Source organism: Harpia harpyja, chromosome 14 (assembly GCF_026419915.1).
Source record: "Harpia harpyja isolate bHarHar1 chromosome 14, bHarHar1 primary haplotype, whole genome shotgun sequence".
Classification (NCBI taxonomy): Eukaryota; Metazoa; Chordata; class Aves; order Accipitriformes; family Accipitridae; genus Harpia; species Harpia harpyja.
Genome location: NC_068953.1, coordinates 3,920,592 through 3,936,008, shown reverse-complemented (window position 1 = coordinate 3,936,008; position 15,417 = coordinate 3,920,592). Strand labels below are relative to the sequence as shown.

The 15,417-nt window shown below is 38.9% G+C and overlaps 1 protein-coding gene across 3 annotated transcripts in view; it reads right to left on the bottom strand.

Annotated features, from left to right (window-relative positions):
• The window catches only part of PRKCA (protein kinase C alpha), a 169,458-nt gene that overhangs the window by 8,795 nt on the left and 145,246 nt on the right, over positions 1 to 15,417 (bottom strand). For all 3 annotated transcript variants that reach the window (XM_052807383.1, XM_052807384.1, XM_052807385.1), the window contains 6 exons: positions 15,259 to 15,350; positions 13,567 to 13,629; positions 12,902 to 13,040; positions 6,690 to 6,770; positions 4,540 to 4,647; positions 1,920 to 2,060 (listed from right to left, as the gene is read on the bottom strand). In XM_052807383.1, the coding sequence (XP_052663343.1) occupies positions 1,920 to 2,060; positions 4,540 to 4,647; positions 6,690 to 6,770; positions 12,902 to 13,040; positions 13,567 to 13,629; positions 15,259 to 15,350 (624 nt within the window). The remainder of the gene's footprint in view (positions 1 to 1,919; positions 2,061 to 4,539; positions 4,648 to 6,689; positions 6,771 to 12,901; positions 13,041 to 13,566; positions 13,630 to 15,258; positions 15,351 to 15,417) is intronic.

Below are 15,417 nucleotides of genomic sequence, written 5' to 3'. Positions count from 1 at the left end.
TTAGAGTAGCATTGCTTTTGTGAGCGTTAACGCAGAATTAAAGCAGAACTGAGAATCTAGGACTCGAACCCCTAACCTTACAAATACAAGTAAAATGTCCTTCTTGCCAAATAATCAGTCTATGCCTATAACCTGTGAAATGTCAGTCTGGAAGGGAACACATTATTTAAACCGACCAACTGCTGACCTACGATCTGCAGCTCCATGTTTGAGTGAGAACCATGCCTGTGTGCAAAAGCAGCAGGATTATTCCTGCAGCAACATGCTTCCTAGAGAAGATGTACCTACAAAGGTTTTCTTAAAAAACTCCCACACCCAACAAAGCCTATAAATACATCCGTATCTTCAAACAGATTAAGGGTCGTGTCTTTTTTGCTTTGTAGAATCAATATAAATAGAACCAGCAATCACAATAAATGAGTTATACATAAGGTATGTAAATATCAGACTTGGATTTTAAATTATTTTTGTCTGGGAAAGTTAGGCTCCATGTGAATATGCCTTGGTGTATTTTAATAGCAGTCTGTATAATGAAAACAGGTCATGATAACCACAGAGATAAAGCACAGCTGCTCTAAACAGGAGCCAGGATCTGCCACGAAATATGCAATGATGGAACCAGACCACACTTCAACCTTTTAGTACCCTCATGCTGGTGTTACTTTTAACTTCAAGGAGAGTCTAAGCACTCAGTTCCTGAGCTAATAAAACTTACAGACGTGAAGGTAGATTTTTTTTATGATCAGCTTTAAATTTGACTCAGGAAGCATGTGACAAAAATCTTCCATAAAATATGCTATAAGGAGGTGCAGCTCCCCTTCGGACAGACAGCTCGGGGACAGGCCGGGCAGAGTTGGCAGCACCACGCATGTTCTTTACTTACTTACACCCTTCCCTGCGTGCAAAATCCACACCATACGAAAAGGGTATTTCCCCTAGCCCAAAACACTCTCCTCAGCATGCAACTCTCCTCCCGGTGATGTGAAAAAATCATTTGTATGCAAAAAAAGAGGAATAGATTCTGCCACCGGGTAGTGGCCTCCCTCTCTTCATTAGTTTGTGATACCACACTAGCATGTCTGTCCTGGTACATAAATCAAGCGTACAGACCAATCAATGATCCTCTACTTGCAGTGCTACAGCCAGCTATACATCTCAGTTGAAATAAAAAAAGTGCTAGAGAAGAAAGATTGAATGTTAGGACATAACGATTTACAGCTGTTCCTGAAAGCTTGCGTTCTTGTGTGCAAATACTTTTCTTTGCCTGTCAATAAAGCACAGTACACGCTGTAAGAAATTCTGTATCAACAAATACAGCTCTTCAAATTCTATTATGCAAACAGTTCTCATGGTAAGGACATCTTTCACTTGTTTGGATTTCTAAAATATTCCTACAGATACATGTGTGTAAACCAGTAATAAAAATAAAAAATAAATCAGGGATTATTCTTGCAAACTTGGCAGATGCAGGTTCTGTCACTTGAGGATGGGGAATACGAATGCCCTGTCCTGTGTAGCCCACCGTGGAGGAAATTCAGCTCAGTAATTCAGATACCTTTAATCACTGACTTTAGATGCTGTTCAGAGGAGACAGTCGGGAACTGCATTTATTACATGTCTCCAGTGGCTGATGTCAATATGTCAGTTTTCCCTGTTTTCAAATTCTCCTGCAGTGCATGACCGTTGAAGTCAAGACCCAAACCACTGAGAGACTTTTTTGCAAGGGACAAAGTACACTGGGTTACACTACAGGGTGCCAAACCATTAGCAGATTTACAGACTGGTCTGCTATAATCAAATTGTCTTATTTTACAAGTGTCCCAGATTTGCAGCGCCATCAAGCCAGCATTAATCTCACCCTGCAGGAAAGCATGACGGCAGACACATTTAGCGAGGGAAGTACTTGGCATCTCACTCACCACTTTAGGTTTGAAAGGTGGCTGAATCTCTCGGTTTTCCAGTTTTTCCCAGTCAATTCTCCTGAAAAAAGCATGTTCCCTGATGTCTCTTTCACCTTCAAGGCCACAGCCAAGGCGCTTTGCGGGATGCTTAGTCATTAGCTATTAGGAAGAAAACACCAAGTGATTAAATTTGACGCTGGAATGAAAGTGAGACAGACTTTCCCCCGAGTGCGATGCTCTTGCTCCTCTCCTGAAGAGGCAAGTTGCTAATAAAATTGTTTTGAAAAGCTAAAATTCATTTTTTGAAGATTAGTTTTCTTGTTTGATCACTGGAGACAGCACGTCAGCAGCAAAATTAAGGATTGCACTTGAGAATGTTTTCCCATTCGGCAGATGTTGCCGCTGGAGGTGTGGGTGGGCAGGCGGTGCCCAGGGCAACTTGCCATCGTATTAGTTCACAACTCGCTCCTGAATTGCACCTTTGGTCTTTCAGTTCAGCCTTATAAATCTCCAGAATAGCTTCTGCCCTACCTCAACAATCAATTAAACTTAATAAATTCCAATATACTAAAGCTGTACAAAGTACAACCCCCCCCTTTTCATTTTTCTGGGCTTGTTCAAGACATCTCATTACAGAGCCTACAATTTCTTGGCACCCAGCTGACAATATCTAATCTGAGTTTCCTCCCTTGCATCCTTAATGACATCTTGGTCAATACTATACCCAGTTGCATAGATTAAGCAGACTTGGGGGAAAAAAACCCCAAATCACCACCATTGCATGCTGGGAAACACTAACGTGCTCCTTAATTAACGTGCTCCTTAATTAACAAGCTCCTCAAAATCTTTTCAACTGATATGTACATTAGGAATTGAGCAATGTAACCTTCAACTCTCAGTTCCAGTATTGTGGGGACTTTTTAAAGCTCTTTTACAAATTATATATGATTAATATACTGCTGGGAGTGATACCTCAACACATCTTTTTAAAACCTCAGCTGTACCACTTTAGTCTCCTTCCAAATGTTGAGTTGATCAGATTCCAATTTTGAACCTAAAATAAAAGCGACTCTAAGCAGACTTTGGGAAGTCGGCTGTGCACTGGGCTGGGAATCACATCCTTCTTCAAGCTTAACAGCAACTTCCCCATTTTTGTTACCTTTTCTAAACCCCTTGCTTTAACAGTAGGTGATATAAGAAAATGTGAATAATGATTCCAGTAGTGTTAATTCTTTCCGAAGTTCCTGCATTTACCAAACCCAACAAACTCTGAATCAGCGACATAGATGTCAAGCAGACAATTCAATTTCAAGAGCACAGCGGGCACGTTCGTCTTGCCCAATGGTGCACAGACCCAGGACTGCTGAGCTACTGCTGACTACAAGGTTCAGAAGCTTTCTCACATTGACTTCTTAGCTCAGGCATAATGCCCACTGAAATTTAGGATTAATTTGTTAGTTTAATACAAACGATGAACATGTTGGTATCACAGAGACTTGACCTTAAACCTTGTGGCGCAACGCAATTTTAGCTTTCCGACCTCCCTTTGCATAAGCATCTAGCAGAAGAGCAGCAAGCAGGACGTCTGAAAACAGGGTAATTTAATCAAGTTCAAAGTGTGCTGTTTGAATATATGATTTTCACGACAAGGCATCAATCTGCATGTACTTTACAAAAATATATCATGTTTAGTTTTTGTTGGCCAGCATGTCTACACCGGGACAGGCTCCAAAATTAAAGTGGTCTTTCCTTTTACCTTGTGGTTCTAAACAGCTTTTCTTTTCCTTGATGATTTTTCCTTAAGGGATTAATATCCAGCTCATGTACAATACTTCATAAATGGTTGCAAAGAAAAGGAAGAAAGTAAATACCAAATTAACTGACACTAAGTGCAGTGATATTTTATCAGTGTAAGAAAGACATCAAATAATACTTATAGATGGTGGTTTGGAAAAGCCACAGACTGAGTACTCTAGGGAATCACGTGGAGGCAAAGGAAACCCAAATGAATTCTTTTTTTCCTGAGCTAATCCCCTGAAGTCAAATCTATTCTTTTCCTCCAAAAAACCCCCCAACTTAAAGTAACTTAGATTCTAAGATAAATTTTAGGCCACACAGGTTACCACTGGGTCAGGATTTCTTCACAGTTCCCTTGCACTTACGCTAAAGATTTTCACATACGCTCATCTTTACCTATATTTAAAAATGATTCTTATTAACAATTTTGCTCTGCTGCTGTCATCAGGCATGCTGGGCTGGGGACTCACTGGAGTATCAGGTATCCATCCAAGCTGAGAAATCTCCTCACCCTGCAAAATTGGGGTTGTGCTGTCGAGGGTTGAGAGGCAAGGTGGGTGGAGACATTTCACACCATCGTCCTGTTTATAAATTCTGCTTTGGGTTTGGCAGCTACTGATTCTGACATTTGTTCTTACCATAAAACAAGCAGGCACTGCGGGAAGAGCTGAATACTTATCAGTGACACCAAGCGATGAGCACTTCATGACAATATAGCTTAGCACTGCCTGACAGAAGCTGCACTTAAAAATACTACGGTGCCATACCAAAACCAGACAAATTTAGTTATTCACAAGGATTGCCAAAAAGGAACTTAATGATAAAGAAGCATCTATCTCACCCCCTTGCAGATGGAGACAGCTTCTTTGGATAGTGATTTTGGATAGGAAACGTTATGCTCCATTATGGACTGGAAAAGTTCATCTTCGTCTTCTCCATCAAATGGAGGCTGTTGAAAATAAATCACAGTTAAGTTACTTATTGGTTTGGGGTTTTTTTGTTTTTGTTTTTTTTTTAATTCTCCACTTTTTAATGAAATGACACGACAATACTATGGCCACACCGGGTCAGGTCAAAGGTGCAGCCAGCCCAGCAACCCGCCTCCAGTCAATCATAGATGCCCGGAGAGGTCAGTATACAGCAGTGGTCCTTGCCCAGGAATACACACTAGACTCCCAGCCATCTGCAGCTTGGGTTTCTTCAGACCCAGAAGTTTAGTGTTAATCAGTCTCAGGTAGAAATGGAGGGGAAAAGTTCATTTCTGCTTTCAGCATGGCAGCCAGGTTAATGAAATGTGTGCAGGATGATCTTCGTGATCATCTTTAATCAGTTTTTAAAGCTACTGTGCACCAGACAGCCAAAATACTTTAAAGGGTGAAGTTTGAAGACTGTAGCTTTCAACTACCTTGTGCTAAGGTATATGCATTCCTCACTGTCCTGGTTTCAGCTGGGTTAGAGTTAATTTTCTTCCTAGTAGCTGGTATAGTGTTATGTTTTGGGTTCAGTATGAGAAGAACATTGATAACACACTGATGTTTTCAGTTGTTGCTAAGTAGTGTTTAGACTAAGTCAAGGATTTTTCAGCTTCTCATGCCCAGCCAGCAAGAAGGCTGGAGGGGCACCAGGAGTTGGGAGGGGACACAGCCAGGACAGCTGACCCAAACTGGCCAAAGGGATATTCCATACCATGTGATGTCAAGCCCAGTATATAAACTGGGGGGAGTTGGCCGGGGGGGCGGAATCGCTGCTCGGGAACTAACAGGGCATTGGTCAGTGAGTGGTGAGCAATTGCATTGTACATCACTTGCTTTGTATATTCTAATTCTTTTATCATTATTTTCATATTATCATCATTATTCTTTTCTTCCTTTCTGTCCTATTAAACTGTTCTTACCTCAACCCACGAGTTTTACTTTTTTTTTTCCAATTCTCTCCCCCATCCCACTGGGTGGGGGGGAGTGAGTGAGCGGCTGCGTGGTGCTAACTTACCAGCTGGGGTTAAACCACGACACTCAATTCCAGTTAAACTCCAGTTTGTTTTATAAGACACATGGCTGTAGACTCTGTTTCTGTGATGGGGAGACTATCACATGAAAAGGCTGCATTTTATTTTTAAATATAGGTGATGAGGAAAGTGCCCATGGGTGAGTCCCCAGGATACGGGCACTGTGTAAGACTCAGCTAATGGTAAATCTCATTTTCTCAAAAGCATTCAGATGCCTAATATTTGCAATGCAGACTGTAAATGTTAACAACTGCAATTGCTACACTTCAAAAACTTTTAAAATGTCAACTGGAATTTAGCAGAGAAACTATTAAAGGCATTTGTTAAAAATGTATGTTTTAAGCTTAGGAAATGTATACCTTCAGCTAACACTCATTGAAAGCCAATTGCAGAAATCTTTTCCAACTCAAGACTAATAGAATTCCTTAAAGTTGGTAGTTATCTGCCATTTACTGCAGTACAGTGTTGCTTTTTTACTTGAGTGACTCAGAGAGCAGCGTTTCATTAACTGTGCAGAATAAGGGCTCTGTAACTGAGCGTATTTCACGTGGCGAGACCCATACTTTACCCCTAGGACATACAATACAAAAACTGTATTCTTGTGACTTAACTGCAATGCGGAGCATATACACACTCTTATTATGTTTCCCCGTGGTTTCAAACTACTAAATGATATTTCTTCCATTTGGCATGCCTTTTCCTGCGCAAGTGTCTCCCATTCAATTTTGAAGACGGCTATTTATAACATTATTACAGTACAAAGAAGCTGTATTCAAAGGCAGTGCTTGATTATGTGGGTCCAATATAAAGAGCTTAAAGCCTAAATACATTCTCAGTTGAGTCAGTCAAGAGTACAAGGAGATAATATCAGCATGAAAGGCCCCAGTCTTGTCCTCTAATGGTCTAACCCTTCAGGGAGCCTTGAAACAGAGCAGCTTTGGAGAGGCAGGAGGAGGTCACAGTGAGCACAGGAGCGTAACTCTTACCTGGCCAGCTAACATCTCATAGAGCAGCACTCCGTACGCCCACCAATCCACAGACTTCCCATAGGGCTGGTAAGCAATAATCTGTATAATCGCAGAAAACCCAAAGAAAAAAACCCTCTGTTAACTAACACCCAGTCTTGTGACATATTAGATAAATAGCGACACGCAGAGATGAACGTATTTCCTTGAAAAAGCCCAGAAAGCCAATCCTGTAATCCTCACTCTAGCTACTCATTTGTTTCAGTGGGAGTTGGACTGTTTTGCAAATGTTAGTCTAAACCCGCCCACGTCTTTTGGTACTCCAATATCTTGGGAAATGCGGCTCTTTGGAGACCTTGGGATGTGCATTTGAAGGCAAAGGAGGAAGTACAGCAGCACAATGTTGGAGGCACAGCAAAAATGTTATTCATGCATTTGTGTCGCAGCTTGAAATCATGACACTCGCTTAACTTACAGATTATCAATAATTAAGCCTTTCTTTTCTTTTCAATATTTATATTTTTGTTCTGCTGTAAAAGGAATCAAAATTTAAGACAAGAGCAAACCCCTGAAAAGCTCAGTTACATTTTCCCAAGTTGCACGAATAAGATACTCTTAGTATGAAGCTAGATACCAGCTACACCAAAAAGAAAGGGGTTTCTGCTGTTCAGCCTAATGGAAATGTCAAGTATTTTGCATCCTCTGGGTTCAAATCTGACTCACATAGAAGCACAAACTGAGTTCTGACACAACGAAAGGCTGCAAGTGCCAACAGCACGCAGGTCCCCTCGTGCGTCATTTTCTTTAATTGAGGCCTCTTCAGAAATCAGTGTTAATTTATTTAAGAGATGCATTTGGGCATGCTATAGAGTTTTAAGGTGTAGACTTCTCTCAGATCTCTTTCTAAATAACTGTGAAGGGATATTGTGAGTCGTGAAGGGATGCAGGACGTCCCAGCCACTGCCCATCCACATCAGGGAAGGCAGTATCCGAGCCTCCAACCCCAATGCCACGGCTGGACTAGAATAAGCAGACAACCGAGGCAGTCATTACTCCAGATGGGCCTGCATTTATTTTCCTGTTTGCATGCTTTTTTACTCTTTGTGAAACAAATCGCTAAGACAAATACACATCACATATGCTAGATTTTTTCACTGTCTGAAAGAGAAGTTGAACTGGCAAGTTCTGTAGTTTCTCAGGAAAATAGTGAGTCACCAGTTCAATAAAGCAGGACTGCCTGGCTACTAAATAAAATTATAGTCTCTGTGAGAATATATGTTCTTCCGTGGGATAACAGCAGCACATGAATTAAAAATTACTGCAATGTTTCTAAGCAAAGGATTTCAAAATCAATTGCACTTTGAAATACATTACACAACCAGAGGTAATAACAAAATTCTCAGGTGGAAGGCCCTATGTAAAGGCAATCTTTATTAGTTGTCTTTTAGCAGTAATATGGGCTTTAAAATATATATTTGGGACATTCATTTCATATTATAGTGGTTGACATACTTGGTTACTCTCCCTTTACTTTCTAACACCAGTAAGTTGCCAGAGGTCCACTGGAAGCAATGTTGCTTCTTGAAAGACCAAACACTTTCAAAATTTTATCCAGAAAAAATACTGGTCTTTACACACAGAAACTGATAAAACATTTCATCCTCAACCCTGCCTTATGGAAAAGAGTATTTTATCAAAAAAAAAAGGGATATTTTTTCAGAAGGTCACTAATTTATAAGGGCAGAACATTTTGTACAATAAGTGCGCTTCATGTAAGTGGTTTTGGTAGGTACCAAATTTCAATGTATTTCAATTAGCAAATGAGAAGAAGATAGATCCATAGCAGTGAGAAAGAAAATACTGCTACACTGCCATGGTTCTCAACCTGGCAGTCAGGTCTGTCCAGGAGGCCACAGTGTACTTCTCTTCCTATTGTGAAAGAGTTTGATGGGATTATTGAGGAGAGGAAATCTTTTAAGTAAGGCAATGCAATGTCATAAAATGAAAGCATAAAAAGAAGCACGGACTTAATGACGCTATTTATTTATCCAGCAAGAGGTGAGTCAAGATTGGGTTGTTCTCTAAATAGCATTCTCATCAGCAAATGTAATCTGCCCCAATTAAATCTGCCTTTATGAGAGAATATCAAGCAGAATCATCGAGACAGAATTAACATGAAAAAAGCTCCCACATTTAACCTAACATATGGTCAGAGTCACTAAAATTTTTGTCCTATTTGATGCCACATGTCAACATCAGCAGAAGCATCTGACAAACAGACGAGTGCTCCCGCTGAGCTGGCACACACCTCCCTTCCCTGAACCAGTCGCTTGATCAAAGAGTGGGATTTGAGAAATAAATACAGACAGCAAGTTCCACCGGGACTGGGAAGGTCCCACTGCAGAGAAGTCCCACTGTAAATGCAACGAGAACACTTTTTTCATTGAACCTATTGCAATGTAGGAAAAAGTACTGTCAATGTCTGCTGCTGTACACCGGAAGTTTTTTCCTTTAATCCTAATTAAATACACCCAGTTTGAATCACCAGCTTAATCCTGGTAAGGATATGATACGTGTGAAACACAGAAAAGCAATCTGCAATGTTCATTCACCAACCTGTGTGTCATGCACGGAAACCGGCGGTTATACTCATAATATTGGGAGTTATGCAAAGCATTAATTGGAAAATGTAAACGAGAGGAAAGAACGCTCACTTCAAGGAAGGAATGACATGTGGGAGGAAGCAGATGAGTTTTCAATATACAGTCAAACATGCATTGGTACAAAGTCAGCAAGTTCTAAATGTTGTATTTTCAGTAGTTCCCTCCTCCTCATCCAGAAATCATCATGTATTACCTACCAGCTGCTACACTCAAAGCCATCACTGGCTGCCTTGCAGCAGCTGCCAAAATAATCCTATCTGCACGTACAAATCTTGATATCTTTTAGAACAAATAGGGGTATATTAACATGACCTCCTGTCTCACTGCAGTGTGCAGAGCAGTGAGGGAGTTCATGTGCCTAGAAATGAAGACCTGTACCCTCCTGCAGCTATGATCTCTGCTTTCTACTGGCCAGGGAGGAACAGAAAGTTGATAGGACCCTTCCCTTCCCCTCCTTCTCCATCATTAATTTAAATGACTGCTTTTTTCATTTCCTTTTGCATTTCAAATATCCCATTTTACCTATCTAATACTGTATTTTCAGAGCTCTGCCTTTTCAGGTTCTGTGGATTTGCGAGCTCAGGAAGAGCACATGAGAAATTTCTCTCATCAAGCCAAATTGGCAGAGGAATGTTGATTGCTTTTTTCTTTTTTTTTTTCCTTTTTGCCTCCAAGGAAGGTGCAGTTAAGAGCCGGACACAGAGATTAATACCAGCAATTTGTAGGAATGTTTAGATCATTGCAGCTTGCAGCTGGTAGCCAGTTGGGATGAAAAGATTATATCCCAGAGGCAACAGAGAAAGTCTTTTGTAAACATGTCTTATGTCTACTGGAAAAGTTAAAACTCAGTTATTAAAAGAAATAAATATTACTAGCACAAGAAACAGTCAAATATACACTTTCCAAACCTTTGTAATACCTATTAGCCTCCCATAATCCCAGCAAATGCAAGGTTAGAACTTCAGGTTTTGAGGCTATTAGATAGAGGAGAAGGGAAATGGAGTTTCTAATTTAAATTCTTCTGAGATTCAAAATCAGTGCTCTAGCTGCTGCAGGGTTGCTGATGGTGGGGTTCAGTGCTGCACCACAGGCAGCGGGCTGTGCTGGCAGAATCCCTTCCTGCTAATCCTCTTGACATCCATCTCCTTCTGTCTCTCTTGACTGGTCAAGGAAATACAAAGTATTCATTGATTTCACAGCTATTTTACCACTCTGACCATAAATATTTAAGTTTAGCACATCAATAAATATTCTTTACTAGATAACCACTTTCTGCCTGACAGAAGTGGTCAGACCTGGATTCTACCAGTTTAACCTCTGCACATTTCTCAAATTGCATAGGATAAGAAAATGAATATTAATTCCAGCACGTTATACACCTAAGTAATAACAAATGCTAACTTTCCCAATCATTAAAAAAAGAAAGCATTATTTTACAGTACGCCAAAGTGTGCAAGTCCACTTTGCTGAATGCAGCACCATATTCCCTTGCTTTTCTGTCTGGAGATTGCACAGCTGAAGCCAGCTGAGATGTCCCTGTATGGTCCTTCCAGCCATGTTATCTCCGAACTATGTCTGTGGGTAGTTCATGTAGAGGTAGCGTGGGCTCCTTCAGACCCCACTACAGTCACAACATTATTTCCCAAATAGTGATGAAAAGAGCTAATTCTCTATGTTTGAGTGCAACAAACTCACAGGACTACTCTACTCTAGATACCTTCAACAGTTTATTTAGATTTAGCTCATTTATCTCCACCCAGCAGGGAATGGTACTGTGCAAATGCATCCTCATTATAATCTATTATAAATTTATACATTTTAGCCCATGGCAACATGCTGAAATGCTCCTGTAAGCAAAACATGAACCTTACTTTGAAGTTTACCACAGACCTAGTTAGCAATTTGTCAGTCACATGAAGTCTTCAGAAATGAAAGAAAATCAGCCAACTTAAGAAAAAAAAAAAATCTGTTTGTAAGATAATAGAAAGACTACTTTCCTCCCAGTTACTGAATGTTTTAGTAAGAGGTTTATTTCTTTATATGAAATTTCCAAATAAAGTAAAATAAATCACTTTGGAATGACCCATATTGAGCATTTTGGCACTGACAACACAGTCTTTGGTATTAACTGGCACAAGGCCATTGCCACAGAAAGGACACTTCTTAATTTGTAATACTGGCTTCATTTATGTTTTGACAGGAGAAAATGAAATACTGCTCTGGTTGTTCTGATATCCTGCTGCAAGCAACAGCAATTTGTGAAAAAACAAGGTTTTATAATACACAATATTTCACTCTGAAAAGCATGAATTAGCAACTGGAAAAAAACAAACTATTTTTCATTCCAATTTCACAGAGATGACAAAATTCACCTTAGACACTAATTTACTTGTCCATGTATAAATCTCCAATATTCCAACAAACATTCAATTACAGCCAGAAATGTTCCAGCCAGAGCTGCCTCTTGCCCAGCACTCAGTAAACACTGTGTATCTTGGATCAGGATACAGCCTCTTGCATTGAATTTGCAGCCAAACAAATCAAGACTCTTGAAAGCTCAGTATGCACAAATACCAGATTTTAATATTCATATATTTGAATCATTTCCAAATTACCACATGTGCTTGTTTTTAATGTTTTATACCTAAACTATTGAAATACAAATCATATCCAGACTAACAATCATAACTCTAAGCTTGTATTTATCACAATGCTTTGAAGTAGAACTGTGCTTCTCATGATCAAATTTTCATTTTAGACCCACTGCACTTAGGTTCATGATTGAATGTGATTTTATCAGTGGCTTGAATGCAGCACAGGTATGGCCAAGTTACAGAAAACTCAGGGCAAATCATGGTTTTATTATGTCAACTCCATTCAAGCCCTGACCTTATAGCTTTTTTCAGACTTTTGATGACCAGAGCCTTCCTGAGATCAAGAGTAGTAATTCATGACACTTGTGTACCGTTTGTAAGACATGGTCTAGAAAAGACTACAGTAGTTTTACACAGAGGTCAGCAAAAAGCTTCAAGACCTCATGAATCCCTTCCCAAAAATCACTGAGTGGTTTGTGATTTCCTGAAAATGCCAAATAATCCTTTAAATATATGCGTATTTTGTCAGCTGTGTGAACTTATGGAGAAATACGTTAAAGCAGCTATGTTTGCTCCCAATAAAATGTTTGCTGACCTCATCAACAATGCCCATGAACTCTCTATGACTTCACAAACCGAAGGACAAAGTTTAGTATAATAAAATTTCCAGGCCACAAACTTAAAATCACAAGGTGGTGATCTAGCTTTTTTAGTCTTTTCCTAGTAGAAATGAAATCTGAAGCACTGATGTCATAAAAAGTTAGGTTTTCAATCAACTAGATATTTTTTAAAATAGTGAAGTCTTATTGATAATATTGTATTAATTCACAAAGTTGTTCAACGTACCTGCAGAAGTATAAATGGTACCATCCACAGAGCATCCAGTTACAGCTATCAAAACTTGGTGGTGTGAGATGTGTGTAGTGACAATTTTCATTTCAGAGACTAAAAGGTTCTTGAAATGGTAAATATTTACCTCTGGTGCAATGTAGTCTGGAGTGCCACAGAAGGTCCTGGTTGTTACTCCATCTAACATATGTTCTTTGCACATTCCAAAATCGGCAATTTTAATGTGTCCTTCTGAATCCAACATCACATTATCTAATTTCAGATCTCTGTGAAGAATCACAGTAATTTAATGTTAATGTTTTGGATCAACTAGGGCCAACTCATCTACTTATAAGTCTAAGTGAGGACTATGTGTAGCTCTTTGGGACGGGGTCCACATGCACGGCAGTCTGCAGTCCGGACAGAGCTGGGCACCTCACTGCACGTACAGAAAAATGACCATAAGCCCCGAAACTGGACAATTAATGAAGAGAGAGCTGTATATGACCATGAGCACACTCACACTGAGACTTCTGAACATGTAAAACTATTAAACATCACACAGGAAGGCACAAGATAATGTTTTACATTTTCAGGAGGTTTCATTTGAGTTGGGCAGAGCACAGATGTCAGAAAAGCTCAGGTAAAGCAGTGGCTTCGGTTTCCAGCGCACCGGCACCAACACAACATAAAGAACGCTACAGTGATTGCTTTTTATAAAATGTTTTAAAAAAGCACTGAAATATTAAAGAAACTGATCCTTTGGGGAATTTAAAAATAGTTCAGAAATTACTTAAATCAGATTATACTCACCTATAAATAATCCCTCTGTTATGGAGAAAGAATAACCCAACTGAGATCTCAGCTGCATAGAACCTGCATGAAAAAAACCCAACAGATTTCTTATTGTCTCATGATTTCCTTCTGAAAAAGTATTTTGGAAATGCATCATGGTAAAGAATGATAGTATAATAGCATATAAAGTATATAATACATAGTGTGTGTATACATATTAAAGTATAAAAATATATATTACAGGCAGATGACATAAAAGACACCTTACTTCAATGTGACTTTAATGGACACATTTTGAGTATTTGATGGTAAAATAATGCAGATTTTTTTTTTAAAAATGAAAATGTCTCCCTAGACCCCCCCAAAATGGTGCCGCTGGAGCACAGCATTTTACTGCACTGATCTAACTCTGCCTGCAAAGGTCATTATCTCTAATCACATATCAATGCTGAATTTAGGATGCAGCTCAATTTACATTGCAATTCATATGGCATGAAATAATTTGCAGAAATAGTATTCCTTTATACAGGCTGTTAAAAGATTAATTACATAAAGCTAATTAAAATGATTACCATATAAAACATAATTGCTGAATGTAGTTAAAGGATATATAATATTGATGGATGTTTGAAGCCAGTTGCTGTGGAACCGTGCAAATTATATGCAAGAGGATTATTTAAAGATGAGATTAATTTTTAGGCTAGCATAAGGGAAAGGAAAGCTCAGCTCTGAAACACTTGATCAGAGGTGTTTGTGAATGCGTGTGCTGGAAGATGCTCCACAGGCGTAAGCTGTCATAAAGCACCATAGTTTGCAACGGGTGTTGGCAAGTTACATTAGCTGGGAGTCAAGGATGATCTGACACCATCTAGTTTTTATTCAGCGAGATCTTGAAATTTTGTTCTATATCTCAAATACTTATATTTAGAAGGCCTCTCATTTAAACAAGCCCTGATTACTTAAATCGAAACGAGAAATTATTTTAGCTGAAATCTTATATAACAGTTGGTCACGCTTGATTTTAAAGTTTTGTTGGTAAATGAGTTATGAAACACTAATAAATGATGATGAGATGTTATAAGCATGACTAAAATGGTACTGATGGATCTATTCACATTCGAATATGCTACAGATCATTATCAGTTGCTCACCGATATGCCAGATGTACAATTACCTAAAAGGGATCATGTATATAAACAAATTCTAATCGTTAACTCCTCACAAATGAAACTTCTATAAAAAAGTAGGATCACAGAAATTCTTATAAGCTATACATTGAATTTATCTTGTATAAACTATAATTTATATTGCAATGCTGAGTCTATTTGTATTGCCTTTCCTTATAACATTAATTCAGACTGAAATGTTCTACTCGCCTTTTTTTTATATTTGCTTTTAAAAACAACACCAGAATACCAAGTAACATCTCTAATTTCCTGTTGCCTTGTTTAAATTCTTGTCACTTATAAAGCAGGCATTGCATGCCTTTGTTCGTGCTGTGTTTTTGAATAAAAAGGCATAGCTACCTTTGCTCTATATGTGCAACCAACATTTTTAACATTAACTTCAGCTTTTGGGCCTTAAAAAACACAATCAAAAAAGGCCAGCCTAGACTTCATACTGAACCTGGGAAGAAGAAGAAACCTAATCCTCTTACAGTGTAAAATTAAGATGATGACATGATTTAAATATATAAACATGAACACTCACACTGCTTGTGGCTCCTTAAATTTTCCTACTTGCTGAATGTGATACATGAGATCACCACCATTCACATACTCCATAACAAAATACAGACGGTCCTAGGATAAAGTATTAAAAATGCACATAAATACATTATAGAAAATATTAGATATGCATTGATCAGCA